The following is a 26,923-nucleotide window of genomic DNA, read 5'->3' on the forward strand; positions in this document are numbered from 1 at the left end:
TGTCCAAAGATGTTACCGTCGATTTGGTCTACATAACAGACAACGTATTTATTGCATCGCCAAAGCATTGTAATGCATTCATGTTAATGAATTATTTGGCAGCTGTTCATGTTGTTGTGTCTACCATGCCCTGTGTTAGAGAGTAACAAAGCACTGCTGCTAAAATTTGGATTTTCAATTATTGTATGAAAGAGGTTTATTCAATTCATATAATTGCCAGAGCAACTTAACATCAGCTGAAACTCTTGTGTTTTCCAACCTCCAGTGGCTTAACTTCTCACCTTGCTGAAGTATTGTTGGTTGTTATAACAGGTGCAACAGCCTTTAACCCATCAATGCCAAAAGATTATATTTCGTAGGATAAAAATGCTTTGTTCCGATTTGTTTAATGTTCAGAAATATGGTATGGATATACTTTCGGCCAATTTACAGTACAACTTTGAAATGTTTAGATGGCATGAAATATCACAAAAGCAAAACAAATGCACAGTTGTTTAAAGGCTATATGATTTAAAAAGAAACCTTTTCAGCCAACAAGAGTGTTCAGATTGTGTTAAGGCGAGCTCAGAGAACGCTTTCACCAATGACAATTTAAAATTCCAGTTGCGGGCACAAATCGGTTAAACCATTACCACAGAGGACGTTAAACACTTATTTTCAGCTTGATGTTACTTAAGCGGCTGTTAATTGAAATGATCCTAGAATATATATACAGTATATATTTTGAATACTGTCTCTTCTCTGCAGCTGTGGCCTTTAGGAGACTTTGGTGGGAGAGGGCGGATCTAAGTGGAGTGGGACCTTCACCTTGCGTTTCTGTTGAGGGGGGCTGGGTTTCGGAGGTGGACTGGGAGCAGGCTCTGGCACTGGGGGACACGCAATATTGGCTGCTGCGGCCCGCCGGACCTCCTCCTCGTGCTGCTGGATCTGCTGCTGAATTAGAATGAGCTCGCCCAGCAGACCCTGCTGGGGTACGTCATAATGAGAGACATGTAGGAGCAGCAACAAACACAACAACCAGCCGCTGGGCTCAGCCAAACGAGCTAATGCTGCATCCAATCAATGGGCTACAACAAAGGAAACCTGGCGCATTATGGCTGTTCAAGCTGGAGAATGGTGGCTCAGTCGAGGCTCAAGTTTAACAGAATCAAGGCTTTTTTTTTTAATCGTGCAACCATCATTAGTGCCACCCAACAAAGTCCGTCCCTCTCGAACACTAAGGGGAGATGCCAAACTTTGCCGGACTGAAGGTGGAGGAGGTGACTGATGCTACAACCCACACCTCCCAGCTTGAGGCAACAACAGTGACTCTTCCTTCGCCATCAAGCACCAATGTGGACTGATGAATGTTTACCAGACAACGCTACGTTTATACTTAAACTCAGGATTAATGAATAGGATAAGAGATTGGAAACGTGTGTGCTATAACACAGTGCTGTTAGGTGGTTCTGAACATCATCGTCCTGATGAGGCTGAACATGATGATTAAAATAAGCAAAGCTAGCGCTGAAACATAGCTATGAGGGCAAAGCGTACAGTACAGCAGGTGAAATCTATTTTAGTCCCCAACATGACATCATCATTTGACTTGAAATGCAGATACAATATTTTATCAATGTAATTTGAATAGAAACATCAACTTGTTGTGTTTGATTTGTGCTCATGTTGGAGACCATGATTAGAGATGAGAAGCAGGAAGTAGGAGAGGAAAGACTTCATACTATTTGTTGTCAAACCATCTTGCTTTCATCGTTAAAACTCTAACTATGCATTGACAAAATAACACTTGAAAACATAATAGGAAAACAGAGGGACACTGAAATGGGTCACTTACTGGAAAAGAACAAAACACAAGATGAGCAAGAGGCAGAGAGGATAACAGTGATGAAAACAGATGAGTTCTGTCAATGTGCTGCAAAACTGAAAGCTACAAAAGGAATGGCCTCCATGAAAGTCATTTTTTGCAACAGTTACGATTAGTGATGTAACGATACCAAAAAATCAAGGTACGATAATATCGCGATAAAAAGGCCACGGTACGATATTTATCGCGATATTGAAAAAGAAAGAAAAAAAATGTGAATTTTTTTATTTATTTTTACTTGAATTTTTTCTCTTTATTAAATAATAAATCTGATTTGTACAGCATTTTAGTAGGATAGTAGTTTTTTAAAGTTTCAACAATATAATAATCAGACCCTGCAATAGAATAAATCAAGTTTCACTTTAGTTTTCAAGTAACTCAACTCTAACTCACTCACTCAGCATCATCAAGGTTATCTTTTAGGAATATAAGCATGTCCACATTTCCAGGTAGAAGCTGGGATGTTTGGGCGTTTACAATATCCCCTGCTGTGGAAAAAACTCTCTTGCTTGGTACTGATGTTGACAGAGAGATATGCTTTGGCCATGGGTGACAGCAGTGTGTAAAACTGTGCATTGTCTCTCCACCACTTCAAAAACAATACAGTTTGTTGCCAAGAAGGTGAGGCTTATTGACAAGGCGAGATATAAATATACTGTTGGTACTTGTCAATGTCTCTAGGTATGTTCATGTAGCCCTGTAAATACCATGTCCTTTTGTGTTATCTGTTGTTTTATGTTCATGTTGTAACCTACTTGTTGCCATGTTGGACATGTCTCCCTTGAAAAAGAGATCGATAATCTCAATGGGACCATCTGGTTGAATAAAGGTTTAAATTTTTTTTTTTTAAAGTTATTAAAAAATAAATAAATAAAATCGCGGTATATTTTGTCAGTCTCACGACGGTATTGAGACATTTATTTACCGCGATATCGCGATATTCGATGTATCGTTACATCCCTAGTTACGATGCATGACAAGTAATAGAGGCCCTTTTGCAGCAATGACAAATATTAGTGTGCCTAAATTATATGACCGTACCATTTTTACATTACCTTAATGAAACTAAAGCCGGCCAGCATGTGAACCTCACATCACATTCAGAGGAACTGATTGAATCAAAACACTCAAAAGGAAAAATATTTCCCTGCATCAAACAATATAGGCCATTTTGATTAAAACCTCTTCGTGATTGAATAGGGTTATACAAATATACTTAGAGCTGTGTTGAAGGGCAACTTAAAATGGTGTATATGATGCTTCGAGTAGATTTTGATTAAATCGACCAGCGTTCTTGCCACTGAAGTGGAGAGTTGCCAGGTCCAGAGGAAGCTGAGTGAAACGGAGCAGTGGCAGAGTACAAAGGGCAAAGATAAGTGTCCACACATTTAAGAAACTTGCCTTTTTATATTGCTTGTCGCTGGCATCTTGCTTGGCTGCAGCAGAAGAATCTGTGGCCTTTAGTGGAGGATCGCCTGTCGTTTCTACGTTGAGACACAACAACACAGAAAGAGGTTACTTGTGAAAATGAAGAGATGGCAGAAAGCTATTATATAAAGCATGCATTAATATAGAGGAATAAAGACCAGAGTGATTCAATCTCAAATGCTTGGAAAATGTTGCACTGAACATATATCTAACAATATAATACAATATATAATGTAAATAAATAACTATAAAAAGCACAACGACAATGACCAACAGTGGATAGAAAAAAAGATAATATTTTGTTATTATTTAAGTATTTGAATTATTTTGACTATACTTTGACATTTATTTATTTATTTTTCTGCAGCAGTAATGTTTAAAAAGTGCAAACTACTTGAGATTATTTGAAGAAATCATGGCTAGTTATGTAATGAGTAAGAAGAAAGGGTGTCTACAGAAGATAAGCAGATACAAATAAGCAATATAAGTTTAAACATAGTTATAGCTGGTTACATTTAGGTGTACGGTTAGACATTTTGTATTTCGTAAACCCACTTTGAATAAAACAAAGATTCTCATGATGTGAAATGGCATGCTGTTATTGCCATGCAAAGTGCAAACTCCGCTTAGTAAAATGAAGCAGGTGTTTACAGAGCCTGTGACCTGCATGGTAAAAATTAACATTAAGTACACTTAATATATAATATGAAAACTTAAATCAGTCATAAGAAAGGTATTTCCCTTAGGCTATGAAAAAGGTGTGAGGTCGAGAGGTTGAAGACAAAAGAGCCAGGAACACTCCTTTGCTGATTGTATGACTCACAGCAAAGGTGTGGTCCCGTCTGGCAAAGTGTCTGTCAACATTTGACAAACATAGTCCGTCCCCAACTGTAGAGGACCATAACACATTTTAGGATTTTATTATTATTATGATTATTTTTATGTTTTATTTAAGACAATATGCATGTTCCAATATCTTGATATGTTAAAACATCAACTGATGTTCTATGTAACATTTATGTTGTGTGCATTTTCCAAACATTTGAGTAGAAATGACAGAAAGCAGAGTGAGCTCACCCCGAAGAACAGTTAATGCGAGCGTTATTAAAAAGAGAGCAGCCCATACAGGCCAGGGGAGAGAGGGTGGAAGTCAAAGGAGGCAAAAACCACAAAAGTAGGACAAAGTACAGCAAGGACAGTCAGGTTAAAGAGTCAGAAGGGAAGAGGGGGACAAACTAAATGCAAACACACTGGATCTGCATTTAAGTGCTTTTCAGACCAGGAAGAAACATGTACTATTATGGCATGTCATTGCCACCATTTAACACGCCAATATAACTGCACTTGTGCATATGTATGACGTTTGGAAAATTAAATTATCAAGTTCTCTACGAATTTTGAAAGGGTTCAGAAAGGAGGGACACATAAAGAGTTCTGATTCAGTAAACAAATGTTGAGCCACAGGGTTAAGTTGGGTGTCTGCATTAATAGGAATACTTTTTCGCCATCCTGGTGACAGCAGGTCATACATTTCACTGAATACAGAACTTGTGTTAACCATGAACACTGTCATTGTTGACAGCAGCACTGCTCTGCAACCTGGAAGCCAACGTCCTGGGGGAAGCTCTGCTACCGCCTTTACAACCGAACCATGGCAAGCAGGAAGTCACAACCAAGCCGATTTTGTGGCAAGGTGGTGATCAAACAGCGACAGAGAGAAAAGAGGGGCAGTGCTACAGAGTGCTGGGTTTACACACCTAACAACAGATGCAGACCAGAAGCTCCTTTGACTTCACTACCCAAACTCACACCTGTGAAGAATGTGGAGGAGGACAGGAGGGATGGGGAGGAGGAGAAAGGAAGAACAACACAAGATAAAAATCATAAAAGACAGAAGCAGAGGGATGGTGGTCAAAGCAGGGACACAGCTAAATGATGTGTATTAAAATCAAGCTGCCGGGTGCAGCAGCCACAGAAAATGAGTAAGCACAAACCAAACTGGTCCTCAAATGAGAGGTTACCTTTACTCGCTAGTGGTCTATAGGCAGAATAAAATATATTTGTCTATGTTTCATTATAACATAAAACATTACCACTTCTTTTACCATACTTTATTGAAATAAATCCTTTTTGACTGAATAAAAAAAAAAACTTGACTTAAGACTGGCATTAAATTATAATAACTAATAGCTTTGGATATATTATGTCATTGTTTACAAATCTTAACAGAAAAAAACAAAAGCCAAATTGCTAAAAAGAAATCTCAAGGGTTGTTTCAAATGATATTGTCATGAGTAGATACTTTTATTTTAAACCATTCTTCTATTCAGTTCAGCTATGGGTGTCATTGTGCAAAGAGCACATTCAAAACCAGCAGTGCAATACAAAGCAACTACACAGCACTGCCCAGCCATGTGCACCACATCCCATAAGAATAAATGACTATATGCAACATTATAGTCATACTTTATACGATTGTCTTTGAAACCACTCTTCTTTCTTTGGTGTAAACGAGGCTTCTTTGTAGAATATTTTAGCAACCATAGGCAGGTAGACTATTGCAGAAAAAGCAGCACTTAAGGTTAAGTCATTTTTATAACTCTTTTATCTCTAAGGCCACTTTGTGGTAGGTGAATTACAGATACCACACTATAAGAAAAGCATATGGCATCCAAAAGTAATGTTAGATATATTAAATAAAAGTAGAGACCAATGCAGATGAAAGAGAGAATTTTGCTTGGCTACAATTATAGTTTTTTTTATTTGAAACCTCTCTGACATACTTTGATGTCGTCAAATAAGAATGTTATAGTTTTGTATACTCACCCGAGGACAAGAGGCTTTTGAGGAAAGAGAAGTTCTCGCCTATCTTGTCGAAGTCAGGTAGAAGTTTGACTATTTCTTCAATCTCTGGTAGAGCTTTGGTCAGTTTATCTGTGGATACAAGAGACAATATGGCAAGTGAAAAAACACTAAAAGTTTGTCAGTCTTATCTCACAATGCATTGTTGTGCAATTTTTTTTTTTATGTATAATGTATCAAAAATGGTCTCTGTTTTTGTTACTAAACTCAGGGATTCTTTACAATGAAAAACACATATGAAATACAACACATGCTTTTGAATAGTGAGATAAAACTTGAAACACTTACCAAGATCAATTTGGTTACTCAGTTCCCAGACGAAATCGGGAATGACCCAGTTGTATTCACTAAAATCCGGCAGCATATCCTTCCACTCCTCATAAGTCTGGAGATAAAATTTCATTGATGAATTGTTTGTTTTGATGGTTTCAGACTGCAATTATACTGTAGCTAGTGAAGGCTGTCTGTTTTTCATTTGACAGGTTTACAACTCTCTTACTAAATACAAATGTATTAGAAACACTGAATATTTACCTTTTTAGCAGTATAACCTCCTCCCACTGCCGACCCGAGCAGAATGTATCGGAGCTTCAGCAGTCGGGCAGCGAGACGAATCGCCCAGAAGTTGCGCTGCTGCTGGTGGCCCCGGCCCCCAGACCCTGGGGGAGGCTTGGGGGGCCGCATGGGCAACCGTGACATGGAGGTAAAGTAGCGCGCTGCTGCGCGATGAGGGGGCCGCTGGGGGTTGCTGTTTCCAGAGTAACGGTGGTGGATGGCACGGGACAGAGGGTGCAGCTTCTGCAGCGGCACTCGAAATCTCACCCCCATGTTGGTGGAGACCAGGTTCCTGCAGGCCATGCTGAGATGACAAAAATATTAAACACAAAAATGACGAAACCTCACCTTCGTCATCTGCTTATTGCATAAACATCATAACCCCTGAAAATATATTCACAGACAGAAAAGTAATCCCAAGGCAGTTACTCGTCAAAGAGTAAACATTAAATTCAATTCTACTCTCAAGAGAATATTTTACAGGACAGAATTGTGATATTTTGGAACAAGACAATCTAAAGCTTGTATCATTAGCACATGTGTTTGCTGATGAAACAAAAACAGAAGAAGTAGCAGTTGTATGATTAGCAAAATATAGCACGATACACTAAAAGTTCTTAATATCTAGCCTGTAAGCCATCATCAGTCCTAAAGTAGTGAATTGAACCAGCCCATGGAATACTGTGACAGAGAGAAGCAACTGATAAGTGCCATACAGTACATAGTTAAGTGAATGTTGATAACAGGGAGCTTATCTTTGTTCCCAGGGTTCTATGTTCCCCTGCTCAATATACCTCAAATAAGACATATTAAGGACACACTTAAAAGGGATTTATATTTACAGAAATGTTTTCCATTCCATGTTCAATGTATGTTTCCCTCTGTCAATATTTTAATCATCCACCTACACCTACTGATGTTAACTCTTCTAAAATAGGACCATACTGTCAATCCATTATTGGTTAATTGAACTGCAATCCACCCCTTACAATGTTATTTTATAACATAGGTAAGTGAGAACACAGGGATGACCCCAAGTTACAACGTGTAATGTCACCAATAGACATTCAATAACACTGCAAAAGTTCAAGGTATATTACCATTATAATGTTAGCTAAACAACCCGTTATAAACACATGTCAGCTTAAGTGATATTAGTCTGTAAGTCCACATGTGGGTAGACTCAATAGGATAAACCACAGTACCCTAACACCGGGTTAGCTAGCTTGGTTAACTGGCATTAAGCAGCGTTAAATCCACAACAGCGTCACATGTAGCTTATCAGTAATAGTGCTGGTAGATTATGGAGAAGTTAATCAGCATCTAGTTAGCGAGACGACATCTATTAACACGAAGCAGGTAGCTAGCTTCACTGTCCTCCTCAGCTGTCAGAATGACCAGCTAGCAGCTGTGTGTGCTTTCCTTCTACACAGCTAACACACTTAGCTTTAGCTGCCGTTTCCTTTATTAAATGTGAACTTACCAGGCAGCTTTATCCCCGACACGTAGCATGGTGCTGTTAGCAACAGCGGGTAAACACAAATCTGTTTCAAACTCACTCTTTATGTACAACTTAATTCATCTTTCCAAATGGTACACATTTGCTTGCCTGTTATGGAAGCCAGTTAGCTCTTAAGCTAACAAGGACACAGCAAGACTGACAGTCCACTTCCTGTACACGGTGCTACATTCAAATCAGCACTGACAGAAAATGTATCAATTAAAGAGTTCCTATGTTTAGGTTCGCAGTGCTTGCTCAAATGTAGCCAACATTAAGGTAATCATGGCTTACTGTCAGCCGATGCTTTTAGTTTGTAACATCAGAATGGAAGGACATATGGGGGTCACAAATACAAAATGTAGAGGGCTACCTGTTAGTCGGACATTTGCAACTGAAATACAGATAACATTCAGATAAAATGTCATTTATAAACAGGTGTAGCTGTTGTGGACAATTGAGATTAAATATGTTAACTTAAAGACATTTGCCTATTTCAATGATTAACATATGTCTGCAACCTGGTTTATAGGCAACATGTTGCATGTCTCACAAATGTGTGTCAGTGTCACACTTTCCCTTTTACAGGACATCCAATGTATGCATCTTTTCTCCAGCCTTCTTATATATTAAGGATTTCATGTATCAGAAAGCTGGGAAACCAAGTTTAATTTGGTGGAGACCAAATTAAAAGAGGTGACTCAGGAGAAGGACGACCTGGCCAAGAAACACCAGAGCAGGGAGAGTGAATTGAAAGAGGTTCAGTTTAAATAAAAAATGGTTGAGGATGAGGAAAAGGACTCGGCCAAGAAGAACCAGAGCATGGAGAGGGAAGTCAAACAGTTGGAGACGAAAGTTAAACAGTTTGAGGAGGAGATGAAGGAGCAGAAGGAGATGTTCTCCAAAGACCTGGCCCAGAAACACCAGAGCTGGGAGACCAAGGTTCATTTGACGGAGACACAACTGAAACAGGTACAGGAGCAGAGGGACAACCTGGCTCAGAGACGTCTGAGCTGAGCAACGACTGAGAAAAAGATGGAGGAGGAAAATAAACTTCTGGAAGACCTCTGTCTTTACATGAAGAGCAAGAGGAGAGGTTTCTTCTCTCGCAGGAGGGACACTGAGGATAGAGACGTCATCTTGCAGAAAATGCTAAGCAAGATGCAAGAGAAGGAGATGAGGAAGAAATCAAGGAGGGAGGAAGCTGAGGCGAGAAACAACTCCTCAGAGGAGACAATGGAGAAAAGGGAGGCTACTGGTGAATCAGCTCCGGCTAGACAACAGTAACTCCATCCCTCCAGCCCCTACTTCCCTCCTCCATTTCCCCCTCCTCCTACCTCACCCCCCTGCTTCACTTTTTGCTCAGATAGGGTTTTCTCCTGTTTTATCAGGTTTTCCAGAAATCCCTGCTATTACAAAAGACTAAAAAAACATCCACACTAAATCCCTCCTCTATTTACCTCACCCTTCTCCCTCCCTCCCTCACTCCAACCTCCACCCCACAATACAATTAGGATTAGAAAGACTGGATTTCAAAAATAAAATACAAATCTGTTTATGTGTGCCTTACTGTGTAAACTTATACAGTATGAATTATTTACTGCATCACATTTTGGTTACTAAAGTACTTATATTTATTCATTGTATATTTCATAAATAAAATAACCCATGGTATGAAATAGAAAATTGTGTATTTATACACAATGTATGCTGGTGTTACAGCAATATCAGATCAGCTGTTCAGGGCCTAAGCAGCCATCATGTGACGTTTAGGGACATTTGCGGCACGTCAGCTGGCGCTATGATATTGTGTTCCATGGCACTTGACACAAATTACTCGTACAGGCTAAAGACCGTTTTGATAACATTTATTGAAAAGAAAGAAGTCAAGATCAATCTGAAATACAATCTTCAGGCAGAAAGAAATTAAGATAAATAAAAAATAAATTATTAAGTACAAAATTCTCAAAAAATGTACATATCTCTGCCAATAAAAAAAAATACATATACCCCAGATTAGCCTCTTGTTGAGGTGCGGGAAATGGAAATTGAAAGCAGATTAGATAAACTGTACGGAACGAGCGGACATACAGATGGACCTAAAAGTTTCACCAACAGTATGTTTTCATTCAGTTTATGGTTTCAACTTTTATTTGCTTTATAAATTACAAATAGACACATTTCCCTGAGGGAACATCCACATGAGTCTTCATACAATATACTCATTGGCTGACTCAATCTAAATGCCATTGATGGTTTGTTTCAAATACTGTACATGATGCGAGTAGGCGGCCAACTGTCAGCATTCGGTATATGTTGTACCTTTAGAAGAGCGTAGAGGTTTCAGCATAAAAGCCATTGCTGTGTCAGAATAAAAGGCGTAGCGTAGAACACAAGCAATACTAGTATTTACACCTCATGAAATTGTTTAATTGTCTGTACGAAGGTGCACAGTTATGACTCAGCTCAATCATTTAGGCCCTAGCAGCAATATAGTAACTTTTACAATAGACAGCTGATGTAGAGCAGCAATGCACATTCTTTTTGCCAATTACAATTTAATGTTACATGGATGAAAATGATCTTTAAAAAAATACTAGACAAGAAAAAGGAAACACATTCATTGGATGACCAAACAGAAAACTAACAAGATTGTCAGATGTTCTGAATTTGCTGATGAGCACACAATTACAGTTTAATTCCCTTCTTCTGTCAGGTCCTTAAATGTATACAAAGCAATTAGAGAAAAAAGAAGCAAAAGAAAAACTGATAAGCAAATGTACTTTAAAGAATCTGCAGAGATAAATGTTTCTACGAAGGACTCTTTCTTTAAACATTAAACTCTAAAGTAGACATGTGCTGCTTTCTATTTTAACCAATACTTAAGTTCCCCTCTAATACTTCACATTAAATGTTTAAAATTGTGAAATAAATGCCCAGAATTCATGCCCAAAAAAGAAGAAGAATAAAGCTAATGGAACTCCATAGCAACATTTTAAACAAAAACAAATCAAAGACAGTACAAATCAAAAGTAGACAGACAACTGATTGAACACAGTACCAACATAGTAGAAAACACACCAGCCCTTTGATAATCCAAAAACAAACATTGATATAACTAAATATGCTGTACTTGTAAGCACACACTAGAAATGTACATCTCATATATACAGATAGAATCCAACATCTCTATTATTATTATTATTATTATCACCTTTTTAAGTCCACTTTTCTGCTGGACAAATCAGATTTGACAGAACTAAACAAGCTATACGTTCTTTTTTTTTTTTTTTTTAAATAAGCTATACAAATGTAATGAAAAGTCTTTGGAAAAATAATCAATAGCTATCGTATTGCAATACAATAAATGTAGTCTTTTTTTATACAACATTCAGTTTTAGCCTCAGTAGGTATCAAAAGAAGAAAAAAAGAAACCTGAACGCAAATATAAAACTGAGAAAAGCCACTGATAGTCCAGAGGCATAGAAACCCATGTTGTTGACAACATATCAGAATCTTTCTGCAAATTGGCACAAGAATGTCCATTTGAGCCATGTTATGCATTTTTACCAGTTTCATCTACAGTACTATATATATATACATACATACATACACACAGGTATCTTCCCTCCTCACACAATGTACCCACTACATCCTATAACAAAAATACTCTCATCAATTAAACAATGTATCTGTGAAAATTAAAAGCACACATTTGAGCTTGTCATAAAAAATTATGGATCCCAAGATTCATGTTCATTTGTAATAAATATTACAAGCATCTCAATAGACAATGGCTTTAAGGAACTGCGCTGACTTGTTATTGTGGATATTGAGGAAATCTGTTGATCCATCTTTGCTTTAAAGTGATACTCCAGCCTAAATCTGCTTTTTGAGAATCAAACAATATCATTTGTGGGTTTAAAAGGTTGCGCTGAAAGCTTTTTCTCCTCCTTGAAGTAGCTGTGGTCAGCTTTAATTCAATTAAAGTACAGTCATTTCCATTGCTACAAATTGTAATGGCTGAATCAAGCAGCAAAATGCAAACTAAAACTGCTCAAACAATTCCAACAACGTACATTTCTTAAGCTTGGTGTGCCATTATTGTAATCTTCAATCAACACAGTCAAGTTTACATTGAATAATAAGCAACCCACTAATACAGCCACCTTCAAGATGCACAAGGAGTGAATGTTTGTTACTCAACTCGATTTCTGCGAGTATCCCTTTCAACATCAAAGTTGAATCAGTGAACATAAAAAAATAGCCCTTAACTCTAGGCAGGTAGCCAATGTGTAATACATGAATTTGCGTGTATATGGTAAAACACAGAATCCACCATTACCAGCTTTTGTTGTTGCATGGATGTTTTGAATGTGCTGCAAACTGACAAGATGCAAAATGCTTTGTCCTCATTTACTACAACACTTTTAATCAGTCTTCCATAGGAAGAAATGTGATTTTTATAGAAAATAAATGCAAGTAGCACTGCTGGCTTACTGAGCCAGTCTGACATTAGTTTTGTAAATGTAGGATGCTCAGATTTGTATGGTCTCATGTATGTGCACTATCCATGATAACCAACCAAATTCATGCGGTTCTTGTGCAGATTCATTTGATGAAGAGATGTTTATGTAAATACTCCTTTATTTTACAGTAATGCTGTGTCTGTAGTAATATTTCTAGTATTGCAACCATCAAGTCTTAAACTCGATCGATAGGAAGGTGGCATCATGCGAGTCTTGTTATGTTTTCAGTCTCAGTCTGATGACCAGACATAGCTCATAGATGTAAAGTGTATAGCCGTGCTGGTGGCTCATGTGAGTAAAATACAGACAGGTTGGCTGATGCCACATTTAAACCACTGATGGGGCAAATGTTTGGCCTAAGTATGCAAGTATAACACAATAACATTTAATATGTTAGCATGCTTTGTTAGAAAAGTACAGTTGAGGAAGTGGAGACTTCAGTTATTAGATTCAAGAATAAGAACCATTGAATCGACATGCCTTGAAAAGCGCAAATGAAATGTATGCATTTGTTATAGTCTGGTGTTTTTTGCCATTTCTACTGTTCTACATAATACTATTTTTATCAAAGCTCCTTAAGGTAAACTATCCTAATCCTACTAGCTGAAATGTTTGAACTGTTTATGAAACTTCTGGGTGAATAAGAAAAATACAACCGTTGATTATTTTCTGAGGTTCTTAACTTTCTAGTTGTCATCAATTTGATGTATAACGTGCTGAAGTTTGGGAAAAAGGCTTCCCATTTTAAAAGCACACTTTCGCTATAAGTGTTCCTTACTTTTAATGTGAACAAGTTCTATATTTCTGAGGGTTTAAAAATAAAGGTGGCCGGGGACAACAGCAAGATTTTATGGACATGCAACATTATGGATGACGACTACATTTATACAAAAAATGTAATGTCTCCCATATGTTCAGACCTATTGTGCAGTTTCCAAATCTTAAAAAGCCGGGATATTCCCCATTTAATTGTCTATACTTTTTTTAAACCTTGAGCATTGGCGCTTGAGAGGCAATCAACATATTCTTTGTGTTTGTCTTTAAAAATAGGAATATGCCTGAGGTGTGCAATTTTTTTAAAAACTTTTTTTCTTTTTGTATTACTTTTAATATAGTATATTTTAATATTGTTTTAATATTGTCTGCTTATCTGTATTATGTGTTGCATTGTTGGAGAAGCCTGTGACCTAAGATTTTCAACGACATAATGACTGTAGCTATGTTAGTTTGACAATAAAGAACCTTGAACCTTGAATTGATCAACAAGAAGCTGATTTAAATCTGCTACAACTTACAGTGAGAGTTGACTATATGATTTCTTGTCTCAAGTTAATCATTTCATGTATCCCTGGGGGTTCATGGTAAGCATAAAAGCTTTCCTTTTGGTTATGGTTCCTCGACTATATATAAATGATATAGGTTAGCTGTAAGTGACGACTACATAGTAGCAATCCGAGTATGGTAACTGTGAACATCCTAACAAGTGAGGTTGTGTCTGCTGTGAATTAAAACATACAGAGTGGACTTCAAAACAACCAATAAAGTAATCGCTGTTTTGGTAATGGTAGGTCTTACAACCTAGCACCTGTTTGATAATATACTATACTTCTACTTGTTTTTTTAGGATCATTCTCAAAGGCTATGAAGACATTGTTCCAGAACATTTTTGATAGCACATGTCAGACGCTAGCTCTGGAGTGGACTTGGAAGTCGATTTGAAAAGGTCAAAGTTATATTAGACCCAACCTGCTCAGACATTGCAATAAGGAAAGAGGCGTACATTAATGTTACTGCTGTTTAAATAACAAGCAACAGAGACCTGAGAGAGTGCAAGTGGTTGAGAGAACTGACACTATGTTTTGTAGTCATGTGCGATCATAAGATTTTCGCAGCAATGTCTCATGAACTCCAGCATTAGACTGAAGTCGCTGTGAACCGGAACAACAAGCAACCTTACTGTGACGGTTTCATTCGAATAATTTAAAGGTGCATTCACTGCACGCGCCTAATATGCATACACTTCTCCTGTAGGTCATGTGGGGGGTGCTAGGAGTTTTTCATGATTTGATAGGTGGATCCATTCTCTGGGAGGGTCTTGGCTTCAGTTGTTGTCGTTGGCTTTGGAGGCCAGTCGGGGTCCACCCTGAGCTCCTGGGCCAGATGCATGTAGCGAGCCTTGGGGGTCATCCTGCTCGGGCAGCAAAGCCGGGTCAGACACTTGTAGTATCGCAGGTCTATACCACCCTGAAAATATCACAACCCCAATAAACAAACAAATAAAACAAAAAATACCAGGGAAAGAGGGAAAGGGAGGGATGAGAGATGCCATTAACTGTTTTCATTTTATTGCTCAGGTTTTCTAAAAACCCTTTTACTGACCAATGCAAATCTGCTAATGCAACCATTGCATGCAAACATATTTAACTGGAGAGAAGCCATTTGCGTTTAAACACAGGCACATTTCTTTACACTGATAAGTATTTATGCATGCAGGTCATTCCAAATCAAATTCAGCATGATAATAGTTTAAAGGAGTTGGCAGCAGATGGCTTAATGACTGAGCCCACTCCCTAAAAACAAGCTCATGGAGTCAAAGATCAACAAACAAAAAAAGGAGTTCACAACTTTTTTTACAGATGTCCTCCTTAAGCTTATATATTGGACATTCAAGGCTAGCCAGCTTGGATTTTAAAAACACTGTACTTGAGACCTACTGTACACTAAGAGTGCAGCAAACGGGATTAATACGGCCTTTACCGGCTGGCTAAAGGTGTTAAAGGCCTTCAGCACGGCAGCTTTATGGTGGTTTCTAAAAGTGGCAAGAGCATTACTCATTTACTTAATAATCAAGCTGCAAACCGATGCTTTGCGTTAATACACTTTGGTATCTCAATTTAAATACAGTAACTACAGTAGCTCTAAGTTTGAAAATAGCTTTAAGTTTGACCTTATTTTAAATCAAATATTTGTCTTTAAAAGCAGTTATGAAGTATCTCTCAAACACAGCAGAACAGCAGAGGGTCACGAGAGGACAGGTCAGAAAGAGACTGACATCTCGCACATGCACGTCTTGGTTAGTACAAGAGAAATGAGTGCTCTGTTACTTTAGAGAAGGAAGTTGGAACAGAGAGAGGGAACAACACACAAGAGGAAAATGAACGGGCGATAGAAGAAGGTGTCTGGTTTTCCCAACCTGTGGTGTCGGGGCAACAGGAGTGACGCCAAAGCTGCCCTGTTTGTCTCGGCTGAACACAAGCTTCCATAAGACGATGTCAAGGATGAAGGTCTATGGAATAGCGCAGTGGGCAGGGGAAAGAATTAAAGAGAGGCTCATTTGGTTCCTAATATCTTCTGCATTGTCTTTTGCACATAGGTTTACAATTGATTTTGCAGACCCACCATTTATAAAAGCTTGTGTGGCAACTTTTTCGTTCTATCAAAGGTGTGTTAGTCATTACATGTGATGTTACAATTGAGTGAAACAAATTAGTAAGATAAGCATGGATACTATTTCCACTTAAAAGTGAAAAAAAGCTATCATTCTTCATTTTGTGCGAATTTCATTTTGGTTATATTTCTGACACACTAAAAACTGTGAAAGGAATATGCAATGTTTAGGAAATAGCATCACCTCGGCAATGATGCTAAGCAATGCATGTATGCAAGGGCAGTCATCTTAAAAGGGGAAAGCTGACATAGCTATGCTGCTCCGAAGAGCAGGGGCAAGCTAGCAATAGATATAAATTGTGGTGCGGTGGCACAGCAATTTATTCTCTTAAAGAGTATCCATCTATCCAGAGACATGTGCTCAAAATCTGCTTCAAAAGCCCAACAAACTTAAGCAGTTCTGTAAGTGTTAACCATTACGGATACCTTAGTTGGTTTCTTTAAAGACAAGAACACTTTACAACATCAATTCTTCTCACAACACAAGATTGATCTTGCAGTCCGGCTAAATGAGACAAATATGAGCACACTGCATGAAAAAACAAAAGCTGAACATGAGAGAAACACGTCAACAGAAACCATGTGGAGTGTGTGTCTTACCTCCATCACAACAGACACTGCAGCATTGACTAAGATGATGAGGAAGAGCTTTACCTTCCAGTCAAACGGGACACAAACAATCTGTAGACAGAGACAGAAAACAAACACTCCAACGCTGACCATCAGAGAGTATTTACAAGGAGCCTTGTTTTAAGGCTTTATGTGTCTTCATGAACTTACAGAGTAGGACTTTATATAATATCACAATTATAAAAGAGTATACAGCTTGCCATGAAAAAACAAGATACTGGTCAGCAAGCAATATATTTCTTGTGTTTGACATCTTCTTACCTCTAGAAACTCGTCAATGGCTTTTACAGGGTAGAACATGATGAACAGCAGAAACACATACAGAGTCAAGGCAGACAGCACAAACGGCCCTAAGGAGAGAACACATAGCAAGCACAAACACATTTATAACATATAACAATAACTTTGCAACTATTTTAGGACAGATTTAATAGGAAGTAGGTTTCTTACAATTCTTGTAGCTTGGCTGCCTGAAGGGTTTGCCCTTTGAGAAAACGATGGCAACAACGAGATACTGGAAGGAGGAGACATAGAAGAGGCTGGTGTTCTCGTAGTTCTGGATGTTGTGGTCGTCAATTTCAGTGCCGTTGTGGCCAAACATGGTAATATGTGATGAGTGGTTGCAGGCACTGGGAGAGAGGGGAGATCGATTTGAGAACAATCAAATAACACTTTCAGGCTGTGGTTAAAATACAGAAATCTAACATTTATGCTTTGATGTTATTTTTGTTTGTGTGAGGTAAATGGACAGGGACTCACTCAGAGAGCGGCGTCCACACTGTGTACCACGGCTGCTGTCGGACCCAAAGGAATGTAATGGTCTGGAAGCCCAAGCAGATGAGGATCTGGGTCAGCACAGAGAACAGCAGAGGCCCTGAGATCAGACCTGAAGGGGGACGACGAGACACCAGGTCTTTCCACGCTGGGTTCAGACTCACTGAAGGTGAAGATGCGCAGGGTGGGTGAGGAGAAGAGGCAGAAAGTAAGATAGAGATTAAGAAAAAGAAAGGCAGACACACTACACATTACCTTATACATATTATACTTACTAGTAAAGACAATAAGAAGGATGATGGCAATATCGATGAAGAGGAACTGGAAGTCTCCAAGGTTACTGAGGATCTAAGAAATAAAAACAGCACAGGTCAGAGATGGGATTTCTCCTTTTTCCCCCTCACCTACCAGTGATTGTGAAACAGCATTACGTACGGAGTAGAGGAGAGTGACACTGATGTACTGGATGATGCTGTAGAGGGCCATGAACTTGAACACACAGAAAGAGGTAATGAGAGCGGCACGCCCCTCCCTGTAAAGGAAAACAAACACTGTGTTATCTCTCCGTGCAACATAGAAGCTAACATTGTGTCATGTTGCTAAACAAACACAGCCTGACATAAAAAGGCCTTTTCAGCAATATGAACAGGTCCAAATAAGGAGGATTTTAAAAGCATGGGTTGCTTTTCTTGTGTTAAAGAATAGGAATTGAATCCATTTTAAAGATGAATACATAAAACAACATAATTGTCTGCACTTTTCAATCAGTATATTAAGCGTTTATGGATCATTACCGCCCCATCTAAAGAGCATGTCATGACAACGATATTGTCCATCTTGGTTCTTTTGAGGTTTCCACTGTCCTATTCATATTTTCTGTGTCCTTTATGTATTGTGTGAAAACAGAAGTAAAGAAAGACAGACCTGATGAGGCTGGGGACACAGGAGATGTTCGGGGTCCTCGAGGTGAAGGGAGAGGCTACCGAGGCTTCGAGCTCCGACAGAGAGATGCCACCATGAGCCCTCTTCAGAGCCTAATGAGAGAAGTGTCCAGAGAGCAATTCATTAATGTCAAACTCTCATTGTCTCATTAAATGTTACTTTTAAAGTGAATGTACATACCCCACAGTCGTTTGCTCCATCTCCACACATCCCAACAAAGTAGCTAGGAGCAGATAAAGAAGAACAGTGACTTGGTGCTCAGTGTTAACACTTTTTCATAAACAGAAACAATACAAATCATCTATAGTGACTCTACCACTGAAGTTTAATGAAGTCGTTTTATTGTAGATAAAATACTTCTCTAAACTTTGGGGGACTTGTCAAAGTATTTCCCATCTCTACATCATGTGTTGGGACTAAACACTCACTCTACGCCCTGCAGAGCCTCAATGAGTTGAGTTTTCTGGTCCGGGGCCATTCTTGCAAACACTGTCCCATGTAGCACCAGCTGCAACGCAGAACACATGATCATAGAAGTATTAGTTAGCAACGAGGTAGATCATACAGCAGCATGAACTAGAAACATTTCTACTCCAGTTACAGGTAAGGAATAAGTGACTCATTTAAGAGACCTCACCTTTTGAAGCATGTCAGGGAAATGTTCAGAGATGACGGCAAAGGATTTTCCATTCATGGCAAAGTGGTACAGCTCCTGTTTTTTGGGCTCATCTATGTGGCACACATCATCCAGAGTGATGTTCACTTCCTGTTGGTATAATAGAGCATCAATTAGATCCAAAAAATGTTAACATATCAGCAAAAAGTTGCCTCAAAAAACATTAGAGTTGAATCAACCTATCAGAGTGTATAAACATCGATTAATAATGCTGTGTTTCGCACAGGTCATATTTTTGTGTTTACTTATCATTCACTATTTAGACACATTTATTCTCGTTAGCCTCACCTCCAGATGAGAGGTCTGGCTCGCCTTGTCAGCGTATCTCCAGGTGATCTTGGCGGACTGTCCATCATGTGGAGGGAGGGCATCAGCAATGATGACTGTGTCTTGGGGAGGAATCATTCCACAGTCCCTGGCCACAGAGATGGCTGTCAGCATGTTGTCACCTGAATGTGAATACAGCATACATTAATAAATGCACAAGTCTACAGAAACTCGTTTTTATAATGATCAGCTAATATAATAATTTATTTATATTTTTTTGTAATGCTACTCTGTTCTTTCATGTCTTTCTAATTTCTTCTCCATTATACCTTTCTACATATGCATTACAAAGATTCTATCTGATCCACTACTCAACAACAACAAATATTGGTAAGTCATAAGAATGAGTCAATGTAGTCTTTAACTGATGGTTAGGTGGACAATGGGAAGAGGAGCCTTTTGTGCTAGGACATTTGAAGAACAAGTGGAGGAAGACTGGTTCTGAAATGGTGCCTTATACTGTTTGTGTAGAACAGGATTCACAAATGAATAACTACATGTATTTTCAGCTTCACTTTGTTTGCTTTTATGACCAGTAAAGCAAACTTTAGAAAATAGTTTAAAGGTCAAAGTTAAGCAAGGACGTAAAAAACAATTCTGGTGGATATTGGAGTTTGTGCCAGTTACAGTGAGCTCCCCAGAAAAGTTATTAGTCATGATATCGCAGGTGCAGCAGATGAAATAAGTGCCAATACGCAGATTACCAAACCCACCGGCTGCCTGTATCAAATAAATAAAAAAGTTCTGCAAGCAATTTGCGTTGGCATATCTGTATGAGTTTTCTTTTGAGACTATAATGGTGCTGTTAGTAGTGGTTTTGATCAAACCTGAGCAAATGTGTGTATGTGTGCATGGCCTCACCAGTAACCATGACAGTGCGGATGCTGGCTTGGCGGAGGTCCTCCAGCACTGCTGGGGTTTCTGCCTTAAGCTTGTTCTGCATGATGATTAGACCTAGGAACTCCATGTTTGCCTCAATGTGATCCCTATTTCAAAGAGAAAGAATAACTTATTTATCATTATAGATAGGTTTAAAATTAAGGTCAAAGGCAATCTTATCAATAATGTACAAAACTCTACCTGCTGATGTTCTGGACTTTGTGCCAGCTGAGTTTGGATTCAAGTCGTCGATGAGCCAGAGCTATGACTCTGAAACCCTCCTTGGTGTAGCCCTCTAAAACATCTGCAAAGTTTTCTGGCACTGCAAAGACACAGAGAGACATTTATGAAGTCAATAAAGCTAGAGAAGGACAGATAATTAATTAACTTCAAATATCTATGGCCTTGTTGGAGGAGAGGTATGATTCAGCATAAGCAACAGTGTTTACCTCATCCGTAGTTTATGTAATTATTGGCTGGAATTGTAATTCTTAAACCATACCGAAAATCAATTTAGCTTATTTAAATATGTTTATATATTTATTATATGTTTATTATTTAATTTATTTCAGGGGTGGGGAACCTCCGGCCTCCGGGCCGTATACGGACCGCACGACCATTTGGTACGGCCCTCGAGGTAATTTATAAACATGTACAAAATTAAAGAAATCTAGACCGCAAAAGAGTTAAACAAGCGAGTTCCTGTTTTTCCGGGCCACGTCAGGGTCCTTGAACACAACACGACACAACGTGTTTATGTCTCGTCTGACAGGGGTGTAGTTCTGCCGGAGAGCACCAGAACCCCGCTCCGGCAATTCAGAAATTGCAGTACCCATGGAGCCTACACAAATGCTGCAGTTTTTACGTGGCTGTGTCTTTAGTTGAAAGCCCAGTGGCGATCTGTTCATCTGTCATAGTGATCATACAGTCAATAACTTTGTTGTTATTAGCATCTGGTTAGCTAGCTATGCTAACGAATATAAGAAGCTTTTTCCACAACCAGTGAGGTAAAGGCACAACTTTATATGATCATTATAGTTATACATTTTTTTTTGAAAAGTTATTAATAAACGAGAATACAGTTTAAAAAGGGGAGTGATTTGTAAAATATCCATAAAGAAAAATAATAAATCTCCTTCCAGTTTTTCTTTGCACAGCATGAAAGAAAGGCCAAATTAATGGGCTGTCATTTTAGTTTTTTTAAGCAGAGGTCAATCATTTGTAAGGCCGTTGGAAGATGTTGAAAAAATTGAAATGGCCCTTGAGAGGAAAAAGGTTCCCCACCCCTGATTTAGTTAGTTACAATGACTCCTCACCTGTGTCTTTCTTGCAGAGGCTAGCTACGATCTCAGGGGCCCCCTTCATGTAGGCGTCCATACGTTTCTCCCCTAGCAGACGAGCCACCACACACATCCTCTGGAGGGCTGAGGAAAAGGGAAACTGGCGCACGATACCTATCTCATACGCTGACTGCACGCGCACACGGACACAAGGATACACAAAAACAAATACGGTTCTTATTAATAATGTCAAGAAGGACAAGAACATTTAAAATAAAATGTCCATCTTGGAAAATGCGAATAAATGACTTATTGAAAAAATATATATATAGAAAATGTGTTTGAATACAGCGGGAAAACTCACCGAAAGCTCATACAGCTCCTAGAATTGGAAAAGAGCAGAGTGGAACGAGTCCATGAGAACAAAATATGTCAAAACAACCAATACAGTCATAGCTGAAAAATGTTTCTATTAACTGTGTATTACTTATATTGCATTAAGGCAACATAAAAATGCTGGTTTTATTTATAGCCAAAATACTGTGGAGTAAGACACTCTTTTATCACATATAAAAAATTAAAAAAAAGACCACACTAAAGCTATCGTTTTTTTATAATATCATCAGCTTTATACCGTTTTAGACATTTCCCATATATTGAGGAATTCTGAACAACTGGGTTAAATTCCGTACCATGTCCTGCTCTGGTGTTACGGCAGGCTCTGGGGGCAGCAGCTGTTTTGGGGGTTTAACCACAGTGGGCATGATACGGTTGTGGAGAGATGTTTCCTCCTCAGTGGACTCCTCCAGGATCTGTGTAGACAAAAGTTTATAAAAAAAAAAAAGATGAGAAAAATGTCTGTCTTATAGATATATTTTTTATTCCATCTTATTCTTTCTGTTGCACACTGTCAGCCTGACTCAAAAGGCTATTTGCCCTCATACACCCTTTGAAAGATGCTATTACTTATCTCCTTCCCACTGTGTTGCCCTGACCATCCTCATGCTTTAGGATGGACTCAGAACCACTCACCCAGCCTGTGGCCTCAAACATCTTAAGGTCCAGTGGGTCTCCGGACAGCTGGCCCTCTATCTTGGTGAGAGAGTGGCAGGTGGCCATACATGCCACAAACTGGGACTTGACCAGATTTTCCTTGTATGCATTTTCCTCTGACAGGTGGAAACTGGAGGCAGAAGAAACATGAGGTTAAAAAGAGACCTTCAAAAAAACTGTGGATTCTGAATCCTCTCACCAGGTGATCAGCAAATCCATACAGGTTCATCAATGGCTAACTAAGAGAATGACTTCTTTCTAAAACCTTTAAGATAATGATTTCTTTGGGGTTTGAATATTTTGGATGCAGCTGAAAGGCAACGAAACAGTGGCAGTTCCCTGTTAGATAACCAGACCAGCTTACCTTCCGTTCTCAACCCTCTGAACTCCCCATAGGTCTAATCCATCTTCTGTCAGAGTTCCAGTCTGTAAGCAGGAAGAAAGTTTAATTGAACTGAGTTACATGGAATCAAATCAAATATAAGAAACTACAATAGAGGTACAAATATCTCTATTTCTTCATATTTTGTTTATTTTCAGGTGGTGTACTTTTCTAGTTGATATGTAAAGTTAGAGCTGACTACTACCAGTTATACAACCAGAGGTACTCACCTTGTCAAAGCAGACCAGATTGAGTTGACCGCAGATGTTGATCCTTTGTGGGCTGATGCAAAAAATGCCCAGGTTTTTGAGGCGTCGCTGGGCGTACACAATGCCAGCTGTCATGGCGGCTGGCAGCGCCGGGGGCACAGTAATGGTGATGATGTCCAGAGACTCAATAATGATGGTTTTAGCTGGCACCTGGGGTGAGGGCAGAAAGGACAGAGTAAGGGCACTTTGAAATGGTTGATATTCACATTGATCAGAAAACTCTCCAGCTATAAATCAACATGCTGATGCTTATTCTGCTGTAATGCAACAAGCGATAGGGAGACAGGAGAACTGATGTCTCAAACCATTCATGTTTTATAGAACTAAGCAGAGGTGTGGACTCGAGTCACATGACTTGGACTCGAGTCACCAATTTGATGACTTTGGACTCGACTTGACAAAATCACAAAACACTTGCGACTCGACTTGGACTTGAGCCCTCTGGCTTGAGGTGACTTGATACTTTAATTCAGGAGTCTCAAACATGCCAATCGCGAGCTGCCGGTAGAAGAGCAGACTCCCGTCGGGGAGAGCAGAATCTTCAGCTGGTCCTACTCTTGCTGCTGAAAATCCATGCAGGCAGGGGCGGGACTTTATTTTGCTGAGCCACATTGCGGCCAATCATATGCGAGGACACACTAGGATCATACCATTATGTGAAAGAAGGGTGGGGGGCAGACGCTCCAAAGACACCAAGTGTAGTGGTACAGGCCAGCAACACCGAGCCACGGGGAGACGGATTTAAATGCTAGCGCGTCGGAAAAGGTCAAGAAATTAGCGAAAACCGAAAAAAGAAGCAGCATCTGGCTGCATTTCAATGATATTGGAGAAAGCAAAGCTGAGTGCAGGATTTGTAAAATGAAAATAACCTTCAGAGAAGGGTTTTCATTTTGGTAACCACTCAGGATTTATTGCCAGAGGTGGGAGAAGTTCAGATCTTGTACTTGAGTAAAAGTACCAGAGTGTAGGAATACTCTGTTACAATAAAAAGTCCTGCATTCAAAATGTTACTCAAGTAAAAGTAGAAAAGTATTAGCATCAAAATATACTCAAAGTACCACCTGCAGAGGCATCAAGATTCAGGTGTTCTTTTCCCCATAGAGACCGCCTTGCTGCACATTATCCCTTGCATAAAGGTAGATTGTGGGTCCCTTATAACATGTTGTACACAGTGGAAATAAACATTCTGGTTACCTCAACATCAGGGATCTTATACATTAAACTCCTTCTGAATCAAACCGTCACGGTAACCTTACCTTACTTATCCCTCTTAAAATAGAAGATAAACACTTTATTTTACCAGCAGAGAGAAATTGATTATTACATTATTAATGTGACTAATAAAGAGCAGTTTGATTATTAAGTATTATTCTGTTGATGGATGTCATTACATTTGGTGAAAAGCACACAATGACTTGTTTAAGACTCGGTTTTCAAAGTTTAGGACTTGGACTTGACTTGAATTTGCCCATCCTGACTTGAGCGCTAACACTTGAGACTTACTTGTGACTTGCAAAACAATGACTTGGTCCCACCTCTGGAACTCAGTGATTCAGACATTTATAAAATACAGTTTCATGTTGAGCACAATGTTGCACAGAGGGGATGAAGGGCTTGACACAGGACAGCATTCTTTATTTCACAGAGCCAGTGAATCTTCTATAGGAAAGTGTGATTTTCTTGCAGTTGCCCTTACATTTTCACCCCCTCTTTTACTTCTGTAAAAAAACCGGTAACAATGATTACCTTGTTCAAGATGCTGAGGACGATGGAGTAGACAAAGCCAATTCCAGCTATAGCCACCAGACACAAGAGGAAGAGGTAGGCATCTCGGTACAGCTTGAAGTCGGTGGGTTTTGGGTAAAGGATGGAGCGCACCAGCTGGCCTTTGGCTGTGCTGAAACCTGGGTAAAGACGTTTTTATGAGAATTTTTCAAATATTCGATCTTACACTCCTTTCAGAAAGGGTCTCTAAACTGTGACGAACAAGGATTAAACTGCAGAGCACCTAATAAGGGAGCTCCCTGAATAAGAGGGATATTCCTAACCTCAGAGAGGCTGTGTTGTTCTTTAAAAAAATGGCAGTAGAACCTGTGATTTCTTTATTTAGACAACGAATGAAACCCTTGTATTTCAGTCAAGAATCTAAGTACAGCTTACTCTATGGAAGTAGCATCTCCAGCAAGAGAATAAAGACCACACACATGGGCTGAGCATGTATGTAGAAAAAATAAAACCACTTTTGAATGTCACACTGTTTTAGATCCAACATTTCTACAACAAACATATACATTAATTTAGAGATCACACACACACACACACACACACACACACACACACACACACACACACACACACACACACACACACACACACACACACACACACACACACACACACACACACACACACACACACACACACACACACACACACACACACACACACACACACACACACACACACACACACACACACACACACACACACACACACACACACACACACACACACACACACACACACACACACACACACACACACACACACACACACACACACACCTGTGCAGACCACCACAGCCTTGACCAGGTCGCCTGTGTAGAAGCGGGTCTGGATGACGTGGGTGCCACAGAAGAGTGTGTGTCTCTTATGCTCCTCTGTGTTGAAGACACTGTCATTATCCTCCCCCCTGTCCCCAGGCAATGGGTCTGGCAGGTTGGTCTTTGTCACGGGAACACTCTCACCTAATTAGAGGTTAGACTGATATTAGCACTGGCAGCTGGAAAATTAACAAGAAGAGCTGTTGGCTGTTTAGAGCCTCCTATGGTCGGTTGTTAAGCCAACAGCCGCGCTCTCTCCTGAGTTTCTTAAATGTTCAGATGTCGCCTCTAACCTGTGAGCATGCTTTCATTGACGATGCAGGTGCCGCTGACCAGCACGGCGTCACATGGCATGATGGTCCCATTGATGGGGATGACCATCACATCACCGGGCACCAGATCAGTAGACAAAATCTCTTCAATTTCTGTCGGGAAGGGGGGAGGGGGGTACAGGGGAGGAGTGGAAAAAACAAATAGGAGACAGTTAAATGAGGAGTGTGGAGAAAGGTGAAAATGTAATTCAACAACAGCAGATGGAGGATGTGGGGGGTAGAAAGGAGACATTTTGTGTGTCGGAGCCCCAGAGCCTTGTTCAGCACTTCTCTCATTACTCATGCCTAGGAAGACAGCAGGAAAAAGCTGAGGCATCCCAATCGGGGGCCAGTGCAGTAAATGGATGCATACATAAAAGTATATGAGTGTTCAGACTCCCACGGCAATGTTTTCCAACTGATTCGGAGCATGAGTCTAATGTTGTCCTTTGGCCAAATCTTGGTATTCATTTTAATTGGCTACAGCTGATAGGACACTGGATGAGAATGTCAAAGCTTGTGCATCTCTTCAGCAGATCCTATAACCCACACAGACCTATAATATGATGTGCAGAACTATTAAAGAGTGCTTCACTTCCCGCTATCTACAATAC

The 26,923-nt window shown here is 39.5% G+C and overlaps 2 protein-coding genes across 7 annotated transcripts in view; both read right to left on the reverse strand.

Moving 5' to 3' along the window:
* opa1 (OPA1 mitochondrial dynamin like GTPase) overlaps positions 1–8,409 on the reverse strand; it is a 40,791-nt gene extending 32,382 nt beyond the window's left edge. The window contains exons 1-7 of one of the 5 annotated variants that reach the window (XM_079646800.1): positions 8,319–8,409; positions 6,689–7,013; positions 6,443–6,539; positions 6,119–6,226; positions 5,050–5,103; positions 3,266–3,348; positions 808–963 (exon numbers count right to left, since the gene is read on the reverse strand). In XM_079646800.1, the coding sequence (XP_079502926.1) occupies positions 808–963; positions 3,266–3,348; positions 5,050–5,103; positions 6,119–6,226; positions 6,443–6,539; positions 6,689–7,012 (822 nt within the window). In that variant the 5' untranslated portion in view covers position 7,013; positions 8,319–8,409. Of the gene's footprint in view, positions 1–807; positions 964–3,265; positions 3,349–5,049; positions 5,104–6,118; positions 6,227–6,442; positions 6,540–6,688; positions 7,014–8,192 lie in introns of all 5 variants that reach the window. The other 4 variants (XM_079646799.1, XM_079646801.1, XM_079646802.1 and 1 more) reach the window with 4 other exon arrangements.
* Positions 8,410–10,058: 1,649 nt separating this feature from the next.
* Positions 10,059–26,923, reverse strand: part of atp13a3 (ATPase 13A3) — a 34,480-nt gene continuing 17,615 nt past the window's right edge. The window contains exons 11-34 of one of the 2 annotated variants that reach the window (XM_079648471.1): positions 26,292–26,423; positions 25,960–26,142; positions 25,142–25,299; positions 23,357–23,545; positions 23,109–23,170; positions 22,724–22,874; positions 22,384–22,503; positions 22,056–22,073; positions 21,728–21,881; positions 20,613–20,733; positions 20,394–20,518; positions 19,494–19,654; positions 19,167–19,295; positions 18,958–19,037; positions 18,710–18,752; positions 18,512–18,621; positions 18,023–18,119; positions 17,863–17,935; positions 17,573–17,750; positions 17,264–17,442; positions 17,075–17,163; positions 16,784–16,864; positions 15,930–16,022; positions 10,059–14,980 (exon numbers count right to left, since the gene is read on the reverse strand). In XM_079648471.1, the coding sequence (XP_079504597.1) occupies positions 14,783–14,980; positions 15,930–16,022; positions 16,784–16,864; positions 17,075–17,163; positions 17,264–17,442; positions 17,573–17,750; positions 17,863–17,935; positions 18,023–18,119; positions 18,512–18,621; positions 18,710–18,752; positions 18,958–19,037; positions 19,167–19,295; positions 19,494–19,654; positions 20,394–20,518; positions 20,613–20,733; positions 21,728–21,881; positions 22,056–22,073; positions 22,384–22,503; positions 22,724–22,874; positions 23,109–23,170; positions 23,357–23,545; positions 25,142–25,299; positions 25,960–26,142; positions 26,292–26,423 (2,924 nt within the window). In that variant the 3' untranslated portion in view covers positions 10,059–14,782. The remainder of the gene's footprint in view (positions 14,981–15,929; positions 16,023–16,783; positions 16,865–17,074; positions 17,164–17,263; positions 17,443–17,572; positions 17,751–17,862; positions 17,936–18,022; positions 18,120–18,511; positions 18,622–18,709; positions 18,753–18,957; positions 19,038–19,166; positions 19,296–19,493; positions 19,655–20,393; positions 20,519–20,612; positions 20,734–21,727; positions 21,882–22,055; positions 22,074–22,383; positions 22,504–22,723; positions 22,875–23,108; positions 23,171–23,356; positions 23,546–25,141; positions 25,300–25,959; positions 26,143–26,291; positions 26,424–26,923) is intronic. The other variant, XM_079648472.1, reaches the window with a different exon arrangement.

This window comes from Notothenia rossii, assembly GCF_949606895.1.
Source record: "Notothenia rossii genome assembly, chromosome: 1".
NCBI classification, from domain to species: domain Eukaryota; kingdom Metazoa; phylum Chordata; class Actinopteri; order Perciformes; family Nototheniidae; genus Notothenia; species Notothenia rossii.